Raw genomic sequence first — 16,191 nt, 5'->3', positions numbered from 1 at the left:
GTAATTTCACTCAAAGAGTGATTTTAACTCAAAGGTGTAAAATATAATACAAATACCCGGAACACAAAATGAAAACAATGTCTAACTGGATATGCATAAATGATGGCTAGCTGAAGTTTGAAACCAATGACGAAATAAATGATATCCGTATGTTGTTACACACACTCCAGACTATTAGAAAAGTTGTAAGAGTCATTTTTATAATTGTTTTTATATCTACAGTAGAGTCTCACTTATCCAACACTCGCTTATCCAACGTTCTGGATTATCCAACACATTTTTGTAGTCAATGTTTTCAATATATCGTGATATTTTGATGCTAAATTCATAAATACAGTAATTACTACATAGCATTACTGCGTATTGAACTACTTTTTCTGCCAAATTTGTTGTCTAACATGATGTTTTGGTGCTTAATTTGTAAAATCATAACCTAACTTGATGTCTAATAGGCTTTTCCTTAATGCCTCCTTATTATCCAACATATTCGCTAATCCAACATTCTGCCGCCCCGTTTATGTTGGATAAGTGAGACTCTACTGTATTTCAGAGGAAAATCTAAACATACATTATGCTATGGAATTATCTTTTACAAATGTGTATTCACATTTTGTAGACGTTAAATGATATAACCTTTTTAAAAATTGTTACCAGTACAGGGACCTCTACCTAGAAACCGTCAGTCGAATTTTGGTTTCTGAGGCAGTACATTCAAACCAAGAACCTCCAAAATATAATAAGGTTGTTGAGTTGCTGCTTTATTTCTAAAAAGTACAGAATCTGCTATCAATAGAAGGCTTTTTATCCATGCCTCTTATTTTTTATACTTCTAGTTCTCACACTAACATTGATTTTCTTATATGGGTCCCAGAATTCATTTCTCTTCACAAATGGTATTATCTTGATGCAGTTTCTTTTCCTCTCTGGGTGGAACATACATCATCTTCCCAACATTTTCAGTTTCTCCCAGTTTCAAGTAATTGTTATCAAACAACAAGAATGAAAGGATAAGACTAACCAGGGACAATTGTGAAAAAGTAGTCTAAAGACTGAAAACTCAGTAAAAGACACCCTCAAATGTTTGAGTTCTTGACAGAGGTGAAGGAAAAGAGATCCTAGGTCTACACTGGGAAGAATATTCTAATATTATTTTAAGAAATTATTTCTTTTCAACAACTACCAAACATAAACCATTGAGAGCTCTCCCCAAATGTTTCCATTTCACTGCAGGGGTTACTACTGGGCAGAAGGAGTCAGCACAACTGAAGGCCAAGGTCAATTTGAGATTTCTAAGGAACCAATAAAAATAATTTGGCCAAAGAAAGAAGCTAGGAACAAGGCCCCGGTGCTCCAGTAATCTTCACACTTGCTCTTGTATACTCCATTCCAGTATTCTAAGCTTGGGCCTTATTCTGGCTTTTCCTCTTTTTACCCCAGGTGACTGGTATTTAGCTAAAATGTTCCAAAAGGTGATGATATGTCCATAAAATGAGGAAGCACTGCAGACTGTAGGACCTGGGGAGGCATGAAAGAAAAAAGCCATCTTGCAGATCCGTTCCTAACTTCTTTTTAGGCTCTTTGTGAGCAAGATGTGCTGAAGGAGTACCAGTGTGAGAAGAGAAGCAACTTGCAAGCAACGTAGGGTTTGAAAAATCTGCTCCATCCTTCAAAGGCCAGCCAGCATATAAAACAGGATGGCGGCTTGGAATTATGTGGCAGGTTCCACTTTGGCTCCTACCCAATAATATTAAACATTTTTATAAGTAACAATGTCTGGCATTTCCTTGACATAATGGTTTAAAATGAAAAAGGCACCACTGAAAACAAGGCAGTGAGGTAGGTTTGTAACTCCACAGTTCCCTTTAAGGTTCATTCAACTGTACAGAACGTTTCAGAAGGCTGTAGACTTCAACACAGGAAATGCTTCATTTGGAGGCACCAAGTGTAGTGGGAAAGGAAGGAATGGATAGGGAACAGATTTGATAGAAGATTCCTCTCTGGAGTGCTATGTAGTCCCTAGACTTCATCCAGGTAGATGGGATATTCCAGCTACAGAGCTTTATCCAAGGAATGAACCAGAACAACATGCGACTTTCACAGGAAGCACTGGTGAAAATAAACTCATTCTGCAGGGAACCATTCACACTTAATCCAAGAGGCTGGGCTGGAGGGGAGGCAAGGAAAGTTCACACCATGGTGGAGAGGATCAAGAGGGGAAGTCTTGCTATCAACGCAGGAGAAGCTTGGGAACATGGTTCACTGTTTCAGCCCTACTGAAACCCTGATACTGTTTTCCCTGTAAAAATAATTATCACCTGGCAGAGGAAGGGGGATCTCTGCAACTGCATGATGACCTGTCATTCCTTGTAAAAATTCAAAAGTCCCAGCCACTAGTGTGTGAAATGGGAATAAGGTATTTTTGTTGAAGAAAAGCTTATTGGAAGCTTTACATTGTGGCTCATGTAAGCTACTTTGCTAGTATTGAGAAGGCATGGATGTTAAAGGAATTTTCCTGAATAAAAAGTACACTTGACTGAAAAAAAAACATATAGCAAGGGGCTATTTCAAGAGCAAAATAGATTCAATGGAAACGTATCTATATAGCTAAGCAGCACAATAATTCATTCACACGTTTTCCTCCTGTTCCTCTTTGTACATCCTAAAGAAAACACTATCTTCCTACAGCCCTTTCCCTTGCAAATCTCCATTCCTGTGGTTTCTTTTTCTGCTACTAAAATTGAATTATCCCTCCTACTTACTCTGTAAACCTCTTGATAAGGTTTTATATAGGACTTTATATCAAATGAGATTTTATAGCACTGTTTAATTACTACTTTAAAAACTTGCCAGTTACATTTCAGAATATATAATCAAGCTAAATTGTACTGATAAGGTAAAATGCATAGTACTGTTTGTTTCTCGCCATCTACGCATAAATTGAGTTTGTTTTTAAGAGAAAACAGTGTATATAATAGAGTTCAAAATGTTGCTACACAAATATACTGACAACACAGAGCCACCTAGTGGAGTATGTGCACCACTAACCTAACTATTTTAGTTTCTATATTGTTATAATGTATGTATGTATGTGTGTGTGTGTGTGTGTGTGTGTATGTGTGTGTGTGTGTGTGTGTGTGTGTGTGTGTGTGTATATGGAGACGGTAAAGCAAAGCTAATATGAGTTTTATTGGCAAGATATGTTCAGAAAGGGTCTGCCTTTTACTTCAACTGAGAATGAGAGTGTGTGTGACTTGACCAAGGTCACCAAATGGGTTTCCATGGCCTCCATGGGTCTCCAGAGTCTTAGTGCAACTCAGAAATTGCTTTTTCGTTCTTGGAAAAGCATGAAAGACTTGGGTCTTTTGGAGGGGAGGGGGGGAATCTTACAGATGAAAAAATTCAGCCACGTGACAGTTACAGAGTAGTCAATTAAGCAGGAGTAAATCTAAGTTCAACATGCAGGCATTTCTGGGTTTTTTTCTCCTCCTGTATGGCACAAGTCTCTCTTTCACCCTGACAAAGGAAGGAAGATACTAAGGCATCCAGAAACACATGGCAAATGAGGAGAAAAAACGGACATTGGCAGATCCGTTCCCTCCCTTTCTTGTTGTGTGCCACACATTCTTGTTCCCCATAGCACTCCTCCTCCTCCTCCTCTTCATTTTTTTGCCTAGGAAAAACAGATTCATAGGACACAGGAAAAGGAGCTAGATTCACAGGGTAAGTGCGGCAACATGGGCCCTCTTCTTAACTGTATGCTGGAAATCTCTTTTTCACCCAGGAAAGGAAGGGAGATACTGAGCAGAACAGACTCCCGGCAAGCGGGACAAAAAGGTTGAACCAGCCTTGCCCATACCATCACTTAGCCGGCAGATCAGGCTCCTCCTATTCTTCCTGTGTGCCACATGTTCCTGTTCCCCCCAGTATTCCCCTTTCTTTGCTCATGCCATAAGTCTCTGTTTTGCCTATGTGAAAGCAAAACATCTCCTGGGAATGGGAGGAGAGCAAGGAAGCCCTTGCTCACTTCTTGGGCTGCCATGTGAATGCCTCAACTTCTGGAGGTGGCATCATTTCAAACTCACAAATAAGCAAAACCGCAGGTGAGAAATCCACACAGGTTGAGGGCTAATTGTAACTGATAAACTTGTCCTAAATTTGTGCACCGGGGGAATGGCACACACAATTAAGCATATGTTAAATTCCACTATGAAACACGATTTTTGTTCCTGGGTTATAAATGTCATTTCCTAATTGAACTGCAAAAGCCTTGTTTTGCGGGATATCTTGCAGCACATTTTGCTAGTTCTTTCCATGAATATCTCATCAAGTCTCAACCAATTCAACCTGTATGTGGCAGCCACAAAAACAAATTTTCTGGAGTATATAACTAGTTTCAAAGTAGGTACTGCACAATTAAATAGAAATAACACTTTCAAACCAGGAACAGATTTTTTTCAAATTTTGCTACATAGTCTTATTGGATACCATTATGCAAAGTCTTATACGATAGGAACAAGGAGAAGAAGAAACAATAAGTAAACTTTGGAGTTAAAAAGGAATTTGCTTTCAACTGCCAAAATATGAACATCAATTAAGGGGGAAATAACCAGGAACTACTATTTTTAAAAGCAGACTATTCAAAGCATAGGAATTCACGAAAATTGTCAAATTAATCAAGTGCACAAAAAAGAAAGAAATGGGAAGTAAAAAGTTTTTTTTTAAAAAAATTGGAAAATTATTAGTTTATACATCAAAAAAATAGAATCTAAGTATCTATCTATCTATCTATCTATCTATATAAAAGGATAATCATGGAAGAGATAAAGAAATTGAATAATTGCCACATGTAAGCCACCTTGAGTCCCCTTAGAGGTGGAGAAAGGTAAATAAATAAATAATAGAAAGCTTGGTGCTTTAATACTCTTTGTACACTCATCTGGAACAGGTTTAATTGAATCAACAATTGAATGATAAATCAATAGCTGCATAAATCACATTGATTTAATGGGTCTATTCTAGTGAAGATTAGCAACAGGACTGAGGCCTGAGTAAGCAGTAGAGATAGAGCTACAGTTAGGTATTGAGAGGAATTCTATTCTATTTCAACTTCTGCTCTGGGGCCACTAATATTGTGCTATGCTAATAATATAATATATTGTATATACATATATTATTGATAATATTATAATGTAATACAATATAATATTACTAATAATACAACATAATAATATTAACTATATATTATATATTACATGTAATATTACTAATAATATTACAGTATAGTGGTACAGTAGAGTCTCGCTTATCCAACGTAAAGGGGCCGGCAGAACGTTGGATAAGCAAATATATTGGATAATAAAGAGAGATTAAGGAAAAGCCTATTAAACATCAAATTGAGTTATGATTTTACAAATTAAGCACCAAAACATCATGTTATACAACAAATTTGACAGGAAAAGTAGTTCAATACGCAGTAATGCTATGTAGTAATTACTGTATTTACGAATTTAGCACCAAAATATCACGATATATTGAAAACATTGACTACCAAAGTGTGTTGGATAATCCAGAACGTTGGATAAGCGAGTGTTGGATAAGTGAGACCCTACTGTATAGTACAATATAGTAATATATAATGCTAATATTGCACTATGCTAATAATTTAATATATTGTATGTACATAAAGTTTGTAAGCCACTGTGAGTCCCTTCGGGGTGAGAAGGGCGGGATATAAATGTAATAAATACATACATACATATTTTAAAAGTGATACACTGATACGTTATATACAGTAATAGATTATTTACAAATAAAATGTCCTTGAAAATGTCACTAGACTTACAAAGCATACTATAATATATACAGTATATAATATAATATATACAGCGTCTCACTTATCCAAGCTAAACGGGCCGGCAGAAGCTTGGATAAGCGAATATCTTGGATAATAAGGAGGGATTAAGGAAAAGCCTATTAAACATCAAATTAGGTTATGATTTTACAAATTAACCACCAAAACATCATGTTAGACAACAAATTTGACAGAAAAAGTAGTTCAATACGCAGTAATGTTATGTTGTAATTACTGTATTTATGAATTTAGCACCAAAATATCACGATATATTGGAAACATTGACTACAAAAATGGCTTGAATAATCCAGAATTTTGGATAAGCGAAGCTTGGATAAGTGAGACTCTACTGTATTAATTTTATAATTAATATTATGTAACAAAATATAAAGCTACTGCCCTGGATGCAACTAATAGTTTGCACTAGAGTTGCAGTTGTTAGACTGACACGGATCTGCAACTCACAGATTGATCTACAATACTTTGATACAAATATTGTTGAGTAATGTGGTCTCAAAGCACAAGTTCTATTTCACTGGCCTATTTCTTTATTTCCCTCCTGCTATTTTTTTTTTCATTCTTCAAACCATGACTTTTACATCATAAAAACCTGAATGCTCTTATGCCGTGAATATACTCCAGCAACAGAAGATTCAAAGTTACATATCGCCTCAATAAAGTAATGGTTTGCAGACATGCCTGACAGGATTGTGATCCTGTTTTTCTGGTACTGCATACCAACATGATAGGATGGCTTTATTGTGTAAACTGCCTTGAGTAGGCTGCATAGTCTTTAAAGGCCCCATAAGAATTCATGAATAGGAAAGTTCACCAAGTTTGCACATATCATAAGGCCTCAAGAATGATGAACAACCAGTTTCAGGAGAAGCTTCATGAAGGCCTGAGATGTAGGCAGGTAGCTGATTCCAAACAATGGTGCTCTTGCCAAAGGAGCACTGGTTTCCACTTAACTGAACACTGACAAAATGTGAAACTGCCCACAGGAGAGCACAATATGGTGCTTCATCCTATCCTATTTCTACTCTTTCTGTACGAATCCCTAGCTTTTCTTTTACTGTTGCCATCCTAGACACCTATCCCTGAGTTTTTGGGGGCTGAGAGTATGAGACTTACCCAAGGGCACCCAGCAGGTTTCCATGGCCAAGTGGGGAACTGAACCCTGATGTCCAGAGTTGCAGTCCAATGCCTTTCCTCATTCTTGCTTAATATAAATTCTAAAACCTTTTAAGACTGACTGTGCAGCATGTAACTTGCTACAACTGCAAGATGAAAATCAAGCAATAGTAATAATTTGTTGCTATGCTAGAAGGCATACAACATACTGATTTGTTGCTATGCCATAAGACTGAACTGATGAAATTCAAGCACAATTTGTTTTTCTTCAACTTGAGAACATCATCCCATCTAAACAATCAAGCAGCATCATTAAACACTCAACACTGACAAAGACCCAGTCCACCTTTGCAGAACAGGGTAGCTGTATGCTTCAGGTCAGAAGTGCTATTACATTTCTAATACTACTGCTGCTACTTTATTGTATCAGCCAGGAATTTTCAAAGAGATCTTAACTAGAAATGAGTAAAGCTGTGTGACAACAATGAAGAGAAGTGGCTGCCTTACTAGTTTCTGTGCTTCAGGCCTTCAGCAGTGAGCTGGGAACCAATTCACAGAAAAGTAACAGAAAGCTCTGAGGAGCCCCTATCACCACTCAACGCAGGATCTGCCACAAGATGGATGCTGATAATGATTATAGCACATGCAAGCCATCACAATCCAGACAAAGAATTGACCATGTTCTTCACCAAATGCTTCTCTGTCACTCAAAACAAACTACAGACTAACAGAAGGTCAAAGCTCCAGACAGGAAGGAGCTGATGTTCAAACTGATGTCCAGGAATTTTCCTGGAAACCCGCAAATCCTATATTATGGTTCTGTGCTTGTTTTTCTGCTTCACAATTACTACTCTCATTTGATTTATTAGTATGGCTTCATCTCCTGTTGGCTCTTTCCCTTAAAGAGTCCCTCCCTCTCACTCTGCCCACCCTCCCTGCCATGATGGGTTGGCCTTCTATCACCATCACACCTCATAATAATACATACATACTTTATTTATATTCTGTTCTATCTCCCTAGGAGGACTCAGAGCGGATTACAGAAACATACATGGCAAACTTTCAAACACTGATAGTACATAGACAGAGGCAAGGCTTCCCACTTTTATTCTCACTCACATGGCTGCAGATCTGCCTGGACTGGGATATGAGGTATGAAAACATACATAGGAACACACTGGTCTTTCAGAAGTTTAGGACTATAACTCAAACAACCCCGCCCTTGGTAATTCCAAGTCAGAAATCATTGGTCATACTGGTTGGGCGTTGAAGCCCAACACATCGTGAAGGCCAAACAAACATTCCTCATCTTCATAGCTTGAGAGTCAGTCACTCAGACACACACAGACCCCAAGGCCCCAGATAGCATCTTTCACATACTATGTGTCCTTTTCCAAAAAAAAAACCAAAACAAAACAAAACAAAAAAACAACCCTGGTCATTTGGCAATGTTTCAGAGAAAATACTAATCCTTTTTCTTTTCCTGGTCTCTTTAAAATATATATACATTTGTAAATAGGCATGTGACCTACCTGCACTCAAGAGAAATAAACAGAATACAAACTTCAACGCAAGAACACAATTATTCTGGAAGTTGTAGTGAGGGAAATATGTCCTGGCATCAATTATTATTTCTTCTTTTGCTACTGGGGACATAAATGACCGATAGCCACATGGGATGAAAAAGAATGAATGGTGTCTTCTAAACATTTTAGGTTTCAAAGTATTTTTATATTCCTTCTTATTGAGTTTCCCATTCTGCTTTTAAGCTTTATCTATTATTTGCGATCATCCTTGATTTTAATCCAGACAGAATTTTTAAAAGCAGTTGGTGTAGAAAAATGGAACTTAATTTAGTATGCCTTCATTGTTAGTATCATGAAAATTATTCACCAAAACTAATTCTTTTGTGCTTTGCTAGCATCAGAGTTTATCATTTACTGCATATGCAAACTATAATAGACTGGCTGGAACCTTGTACCCATGAAACAAGTATTAAGAACTTTTAATTTGACTAATAATACTGCCAGGCACATAAAAGAGCACACATTAATTTCTGAAAAACTGGGAATTATCTAAAAGGAAAGTGGGAGGGGGAAATGACTCTAGCAATATTTTAAGACTAATTGATTTATTTTAGCATGAGCTAAAGTTTTGAGACACACTCATGGAATTAATATCAATGCAACAGTTACATCACTGCAAGCGTTAAATAAGAGTATAATACAATACAGAAATATGCAAATTCCAACTTCAGTTATCAATCTCAAAAAGCTTGTGTGAGATCATGTAAGTCTGTCAAGCTGGAATATAACAGAAATAAAAATAAATTAAATAGTTAAAATGAGAGCAAGCTCTGTTCTTATAACCCACCTTCACTTGACTATTTCTCAGTTCTAAGCTTCCTATCTTTGTTCGCAACATATACCTCATTTTTAAAGTACAGAATTCAAAGCAGATTTTTCCATTTAGTAATTTCACCAATTAATAAAACAATATATTTTATGTAAGTTCTTTCAAGTTTAATTTAAGGGTTTTTTTACCTTTAGATAGGATCCATAATATTTGGTAACATATGGACTATCGCATTGACTCAGGACGGTGATTTCTTGTTGAATGTCTTCTATTTCATCTTCAGCTTCTTCAAGATCAATTATTTTTATTGCAACTACTTTTTGAGTTCGATTGTCAATTCCTTTGAAAACTTCACCAAATGAACCTTTGCCAATCTTCTCTAGTTTCGTAAACAGTTCTTCCGGATCTGCTTTCAGATTCTGGCAAAAAGAAAATGATAATGTTGATATAATATAGTAAGTTATTCTGCAGCTCAGTTTGATACTCCAAATACTGCAGACTGGCACTTCAAAAAAGTGACCCTCAATATTACAAGGATTGGGGAAAATATCAATCTATATTCAATTACTCCCACAGGAAATTGACAATGCTAGCCTTTTCATGAATAAAAAAAACTATGACATAGTATTAATGAAACCCTGGATGGTTTAGTAGTTTGGGTGTTGGATCAGGACTCTCAGGAGACCAGAATTCAAATCCACATTCGGCCATGGATATCCAATCATAACTCCGCTCTGAACAAATCTTGCCAAGAAAAAACTTTAAAACAGGATCACCATTAATTAGAAACAAGTTGAAGGCATAATGCCAACATAGCATCCATGATATACAGTGAGCTGAAAATTCACTAAATAAAAGCTTCTTAAACTGTGTGTCATAGCTCCATATGGGGTCCCCGTAACTAAATGTTGGTGTCTTGAACAATTTATGTATCTTACCATTATAGTGGCTATCCTAACATTTACAAGAACCAGCAACAACATGGAGCAAATGTTTCAGCTGTACTTTATAAAAAAAGGAAAATTAACTTGCCTTCTTCAACAAGCTTTGCAAATGCTGATTTTGTTTGATGGCTATCTTTTCCTTTTCAGAAACACTTCCCTTCTAATTTTGATTCTAAAAAAATCTAAATTAAGCTCATAAACTATATTCAACTGAAATAAAAATGTCAGTTATCTGCCATTTAAAATTTAAGAATTTACCTACAACTTGTGCAGGGAGGGAAAGGTTTATTTATTTATGTACTACATTTATATCACGCTCTTCTCACCCCGAAGGGGACTCAACCTAATGCAACCTATTTTGGAAGGAAGAAAGGAGAGGGATTGCATGTATGTTTGCGAACAGACCACAACAAAAACAATAGGGAGGTGAGTATGAATTCATTTCAAGCACATGGCCCACTCTGCAACTTGAAATCTTTTAGGTTTGTGGCATTGACCTCCAAATCACTCCATTGTGGGTCTCTAATTCAGGAGAAAAATGGAGAGCCAATAGAGTATATTCTGCCTCTTGAAACTGCAAACAAAGTCTTTAATTAAGGCTAAATTTATATGCATATCGAAGAATTGTTTAAAATAACATTCTCTATGGTTTACTGTTAGTACATATTTAATTTGTATACCTATTTTATACCCAGAGTTAGATAAAAAAAGTATCAAGTGAAAAGGGGTTGTGAATGGAAAAAGCTAGAGGCCCTGCACTGAATGACTGAAGTGCCAGAAACCCTGAATCTAACGTGGGACTTTAGAAAACAGGCCTACAGTTTGGCTATAGACAAGCAACTTGGGACCCCACTGCTAGCATGTCACTCTCCAAAGTTACTGCTCAAGCCCCATACTCCCTCCCGCTCCACACATAAGATCTCTGGAAATATTTTTTCCGTATTTACTACAATTAAACTGATTTAAAAGACTTCAGTATCAATAACAGAGCCTTTTAAAATTGGAGGGACATAAACATGCTAAGATTGGGGGACAAGGAGACATTCTCTCTTATCTCTGCTCAATGTTTGGATTTAAGGGTGTGTCTGAGGATAATTGTGTGTGTGTGTGGGGGGGGGGGTCTGATGGGAGAGGAGAATGTGGGAGGCAAGGTGATGATCTCCCTGAGATCACAGTCTAAAGGAACCCAAGTTTAGGGAACCCAAATTCCATGCACTGTAAAAGCCAAAGTTATGTGCAACACATAACTGGATAAATCCAAATGCAATTACTTAAATTATGTAACTAGCACACTTGAAGGATTGCATACTAAGATAAAATACAAACAAGGAAAATGTCTAATGAAGCAAGAAGAAGCCAGTGGGTGATGGGAATAAAATAGTGTGATTCAAGCAGAACAGCCTTCTCTCCCTTAGTCACTGCAATTTTAAATCCCCAGTTTCTCGAATGATTGCGCTTTCAACATGTACTACTGACCCACTTTTAAGCTTTGTCTCACAACCATGACATCTATCATTTAAATTTTATTTTTAAAAGCAACCAAGGTTATAAAAAACAAAATACACTTTAACAGTGGAAATTCTACATTACACAGCATGCATAACACAGAAATTGGAATGCCATTCAGTAGCCCATGAGTAATGATCAAATATTCTATAGGATAAGATGGAGAAACAATGGCTCTCCAAATAGCGCTTTACTCCAACTCTGATTAGCCCCAGGCTTCATGGCAAAAGGGATGCCCATTCCCCATTACACTTACAATATGTTCTATCAATTCAATGCCCTTTAAGTAATTTCCTTCCCTTCAGTAGGCATGGGGAACATGCAGTCCTCCAGGGGTTGTTAAGACTGCAACTCTTACTTCAGTCCATGTAGTGAAGGACCATGAGCAGCAGTCAAAGATATGACCATTAGATAAGGGCTGAGGATGATGGAGGACTCTAATGGTAATTCTTGTATCTGTAGGAATGCAGAAGCGAACCATGAAGGAAGCACACACAAGCATCACAAAGGCAGAGATCTACAACTGCCAGCTGGGCAGAATCTTATGAATTTGACCTGAACCAATACCAACATGGAAGGAGCCAGAAAATCAGAAAGTTGTAACCAAGTTATTTCTACTTCCCATATGTATGTGTGCATGATGTCAAAGCACACATATATATATACATGGAATGAGGGTGTAGAACTATTACATTAGTATAGCATGTGCAGTATAATGTGCATGATGTGAGAACTTCTTACTGCAAATACAAATGCACACACAGCCACATTCGCTGCAATGCCATACAGATTTATGCTTTGCTGCTGTATTAAGAGAACCATAAAAATGGTTGGCATCATTTAACAAGATTCGCTGGGCAAGACTGTGTGGGTGTTAGTCACAGACAAGTTTAGCCTCCAGTACAAATTCTTCTGTTATTTGAATATCTTTTTTAAAAAATATCGTTTAACAACATTCAGTCTCTAATATTTGAATGAGCAACTATAGCAAGTTTGGAGAACAATTTTCTGCCCCAGAGATTTTCCAGGGACCATATCGATTGCCCACAATACCACATAAAGATTAATAAGACTTCTGCTTTGGAACAACTGCCGTGTATGTATGTGTATATATGTATGTGTGTGTGTGTGTGTGCGTGTTTTCTATATAAAACATACTTGAAAGAAAACAGCTGTTAATGAATGTTTATAGCAGAGGCAATAATGTTTCCTTTTTAACCAGAAGAGGAGAGTCTGTTTAGAGAGTATCAGAAATAGCCTCAAGTTAGTTAGATGAGGGCACACTATGCCCACCCCACTTTCATAAAATGTAAGCTATTTCCCAGTCCCCAAATGTTTTGCTGCCATCTCGCCATAGGCAAGCTAATAAGCTGCACAGGAACTGGAACATAAAGGGTGAAGGAGACAATTGAAATTTCGTAAGTGACTAACATCTCCTTCAGCAACTGGGGTGTTCAATAATACTTTGTCCACAATTTCTTTTTTAAAATATACACAGGAATGGACAACTTCAGTGCTTGTTGGACAATTTTCTGCTTTTACTTCAGCAATACCATGCAAATAGCTAAAAATGTACAACATATTCGGAAGTTTTTGGAAGTTCTCTACTGTTTTTGAAAATTGGGGGACAATTCATCCAATTTTTTTAAAAAACGGAGAAGTGATTACAGTGTTCCCTCACTACTTCGCGGTTCACTTTTTGCGGATTTGCTGTTTTGCAGTTTTTCAATAAACTCTAAATGACTATTATAAATCATAAAAAATTACAATTTAAAGCATAAGAAAGGGAGGAAGGAGAAGCCGAAGGGAGAGAAAAGGAGCCCAAGTGGCAATGGGAGGAGTAAGAGGCAATTTGTTAACACACGATTGGTTGATAAAGACTTAAAATAGTGTATAACTACTAAAATAATGTATAAAAATAAATATAGTGTCCCTACTTTGCGGATTTTCACTTATTGCAGGTGGTCCTGGAACCTAACCCCAGCGATAAGTGAGGGAACACTGTACATTTATTAAAAGAGTGGTCTTGGGACACAAGAATGATTCTAGAAACTACCTCTTTAGGGATAGCAAGCTCTGCACATGCTCAAAGGCATTCAGCCCTATCGTCCTAAATGTTTATAAAGGAAATGTTGAGAAGTGATGGTGCCTCTAAGCCAAGTACATTTGTTATGCTGAAGAGCAGCCTCCATGAAATTCAGAAGATTTATTCTGGGAACAAATAGGAACTTCAAGGAGACAATCATTTCTATAATGCATGCAATTCTTGTTTGTTTTCTTTCTCTTATTTTAATAAATACATGCTTATCTGATGAATCAACACTGTTCAAGGCTTCTGTATGTTTGTAAACTGGGAAACATGCACAAACAATATCCCAACAAGATGCTAACAATATTTTTGCATGCTTGGTATTAATACACAGTATAACAGTAGAATTTCGAACTAGAATAGCCATATCAGAAACAGTATTGCTAAAATTATATGTAATTATTAAATTCGAAACTGAAGCAGACTATAAGAGTTTTAGTGGAACTAAAAATGGGAAAGTAGAGGTGTAGCTAAAATATTTGGTGGTTATGTACCAAAAGCAGCAATTTTGTCAGACAAAACTACATGAAAGACTTGTTATAGTTGAGCCTTATGGCTCCGATACTGGGAGACGAGGTCGTAAGACTCCTCGAGAGTCAGACTCTCTTGAGGAGTGCGAAAGGAAACGGCTCCGAGACTTATTTGCAGAACGAACAGACGAAGACTCCTTTGAGGGTTTTACCGAGGGAATGGAGGAAGAGATGGTTAGCTCAGAGGAGGATGACATGGAATGGACTCGTGTGAGGGAGGATTTGGGTGTCACCGGCAATGATAGCATGGGAGGCGACTGGCGGGTTGCAGGATCGGACCCGTGGACGGGCTGGAGGGATGGAACGGGATCCACAGCTGGGGATGCTGTGGGGCGTAGTCAAAGGTGTTTTAGCTCTGATGAGGATGATGATGATGAGGCACCTGGAATTAGGATAGCAGCTGATAGTGATGAGGAGTTATGAACTGGCATAAAATGGGGTTTAGAATCAATGGCTAATTGCGTTGGGCAAGGTAATCTGGACGAACGCTTGGGCTCTTGTTGGGGAATTTCCTGAAGACGAGTGTGATTCGTTTGCTGAATACCTTGGACCTCCGTCGTCTTTTTGACGGACATTAATTGCCTACTCTGGATTGACGCTGGACTGACTGACTGACTACGACCTCGGACTATCCCTTCTGTGGCTATCGGTGGAACTGGTGAACTAAAGACGTCTGTACCTGGCTTTCGACCTTGGACCGGATTGGGACCCTGCTGACCGCTGCTACTCTGATTGATGTGTCTGGACCCGGAGTTCGCTCATTGCACGGAGGAGTAACAACTTAGTTACTCAATCGTAGCTTTTGAGTAGCAGAGAGGAATCTGCTGCCAGTTATTTGTGTTTCATTGAATCTTTGTTTACCAACTTTTGTTTGTTTAAAGTGCCAGGCTGAAGTAAGCATTTTTGATTTAACCCGGATTAAACTCCTGTTTAATCCGGTTTATCCTTTGAACCGTTTTTTAGTACCAGCGGAGTCTTTTTGTATCTTTTCACATTGAAGGCAAGTGTTTGCCTAGCCCTTTGTTTCTTACGAGCATTTTTGGTTCTGTAACTTTAATAAACTGTGTTGAACCTTATTTGGTGGCATTCTGTCTGTGACAGATTGCCCAACGCCCTAAAAAAGTTTTTCTAGTTAGGTATTTACGTCAAGAAGACGATGGAGGAGCTTAAGGCTCGTTTTGACCAGCTGCAGGCTGCATTTTACGCTGCACAGGCAGCACAGCCAGCTAAAGGACATGTAATGACTCCTGAACGTTTTGATGGGTCTCGAAACAAATTGCCCACTTTTTTGGCGCAAATTGAACTTTATTTTTCTCAGATTAGCGCACAAGCTTTCCCTACGGACACCAGCAAGGTGGCATTTATTTTGAGTTTGTTGACCGGTCCTGCGGGACAATGGGCCACTAATTTGATTTTGGGAAATGACTCAGTCAAGGACAATTTAAATGATTTCAAGAAATTATTATCTGACACTTTTGGGGATCCCCTCCGTATGGAGAATGCTCGCTGGGCTCTTTATCGGTTAAAACAGGGAAAGAGGTCTGTTTTGGACTATTTAAATAAGTTTAACTCTTTTCGTCATCAACTAGACTGGGGGGAGAACGCGTTTATGCTTTTGTTTATTGCTGGCTTGAATGATTATCTCCAGGATGAATTGGCGCGTTTAGAGCCGGCAGAAGACTGGGACGCTTTGGTGGCTAAGGTTTTGCGTTTGGACGCCCGGTTCGAATCTCGCAAACAGTCTAGGGCAATGTATGCGCCATCTGTATCTGCGCCTAGGAC

General features: G+C 37.9%; 1 protein-coding gene across 2 annotated transcripts in view; it reads right to left on the bottom strand.

The window, feature by feature from the left end:
• Nucleotides 1–16,191, bottom strand: part of stk24 (serine/threonine kinase 24) — a 56,184-nt gene that overhangs the window by 27,293 nt on the left and 12,700 nt on the right. For both annotated transcript variants that reach the window (XM_008106935.3, XM_008106933.3), the window contains exon 2: nt 9,529–9,759. In XM_008106935.3, coding sequence (XP_008105142.1) covers nt 9,529–9,759 — 231 coding nt within the window. The remainder of the gene's footprint in view (nt 1–9,528; nt 9,760–16,191) is intronic.

This window comes from Anolis carolinensis, chromosome 3 (assembly GCF_035594765.1).
Source record: "Anolis carolinensis isolate JA03-04 chromosome 3, rAnoCar3.1.pri, whole genome shotgun sequence".
NCBI lineage: Eukaryota > Metazoa > Chordata > Lepidosauria > Squamata > Dactyloidae > Anolis > Anolis carolinensis.
Note: the sequence above shows the minus strand (reverse complement) of the source record. Positions and strands in the feature narration are given on the sequence as shown.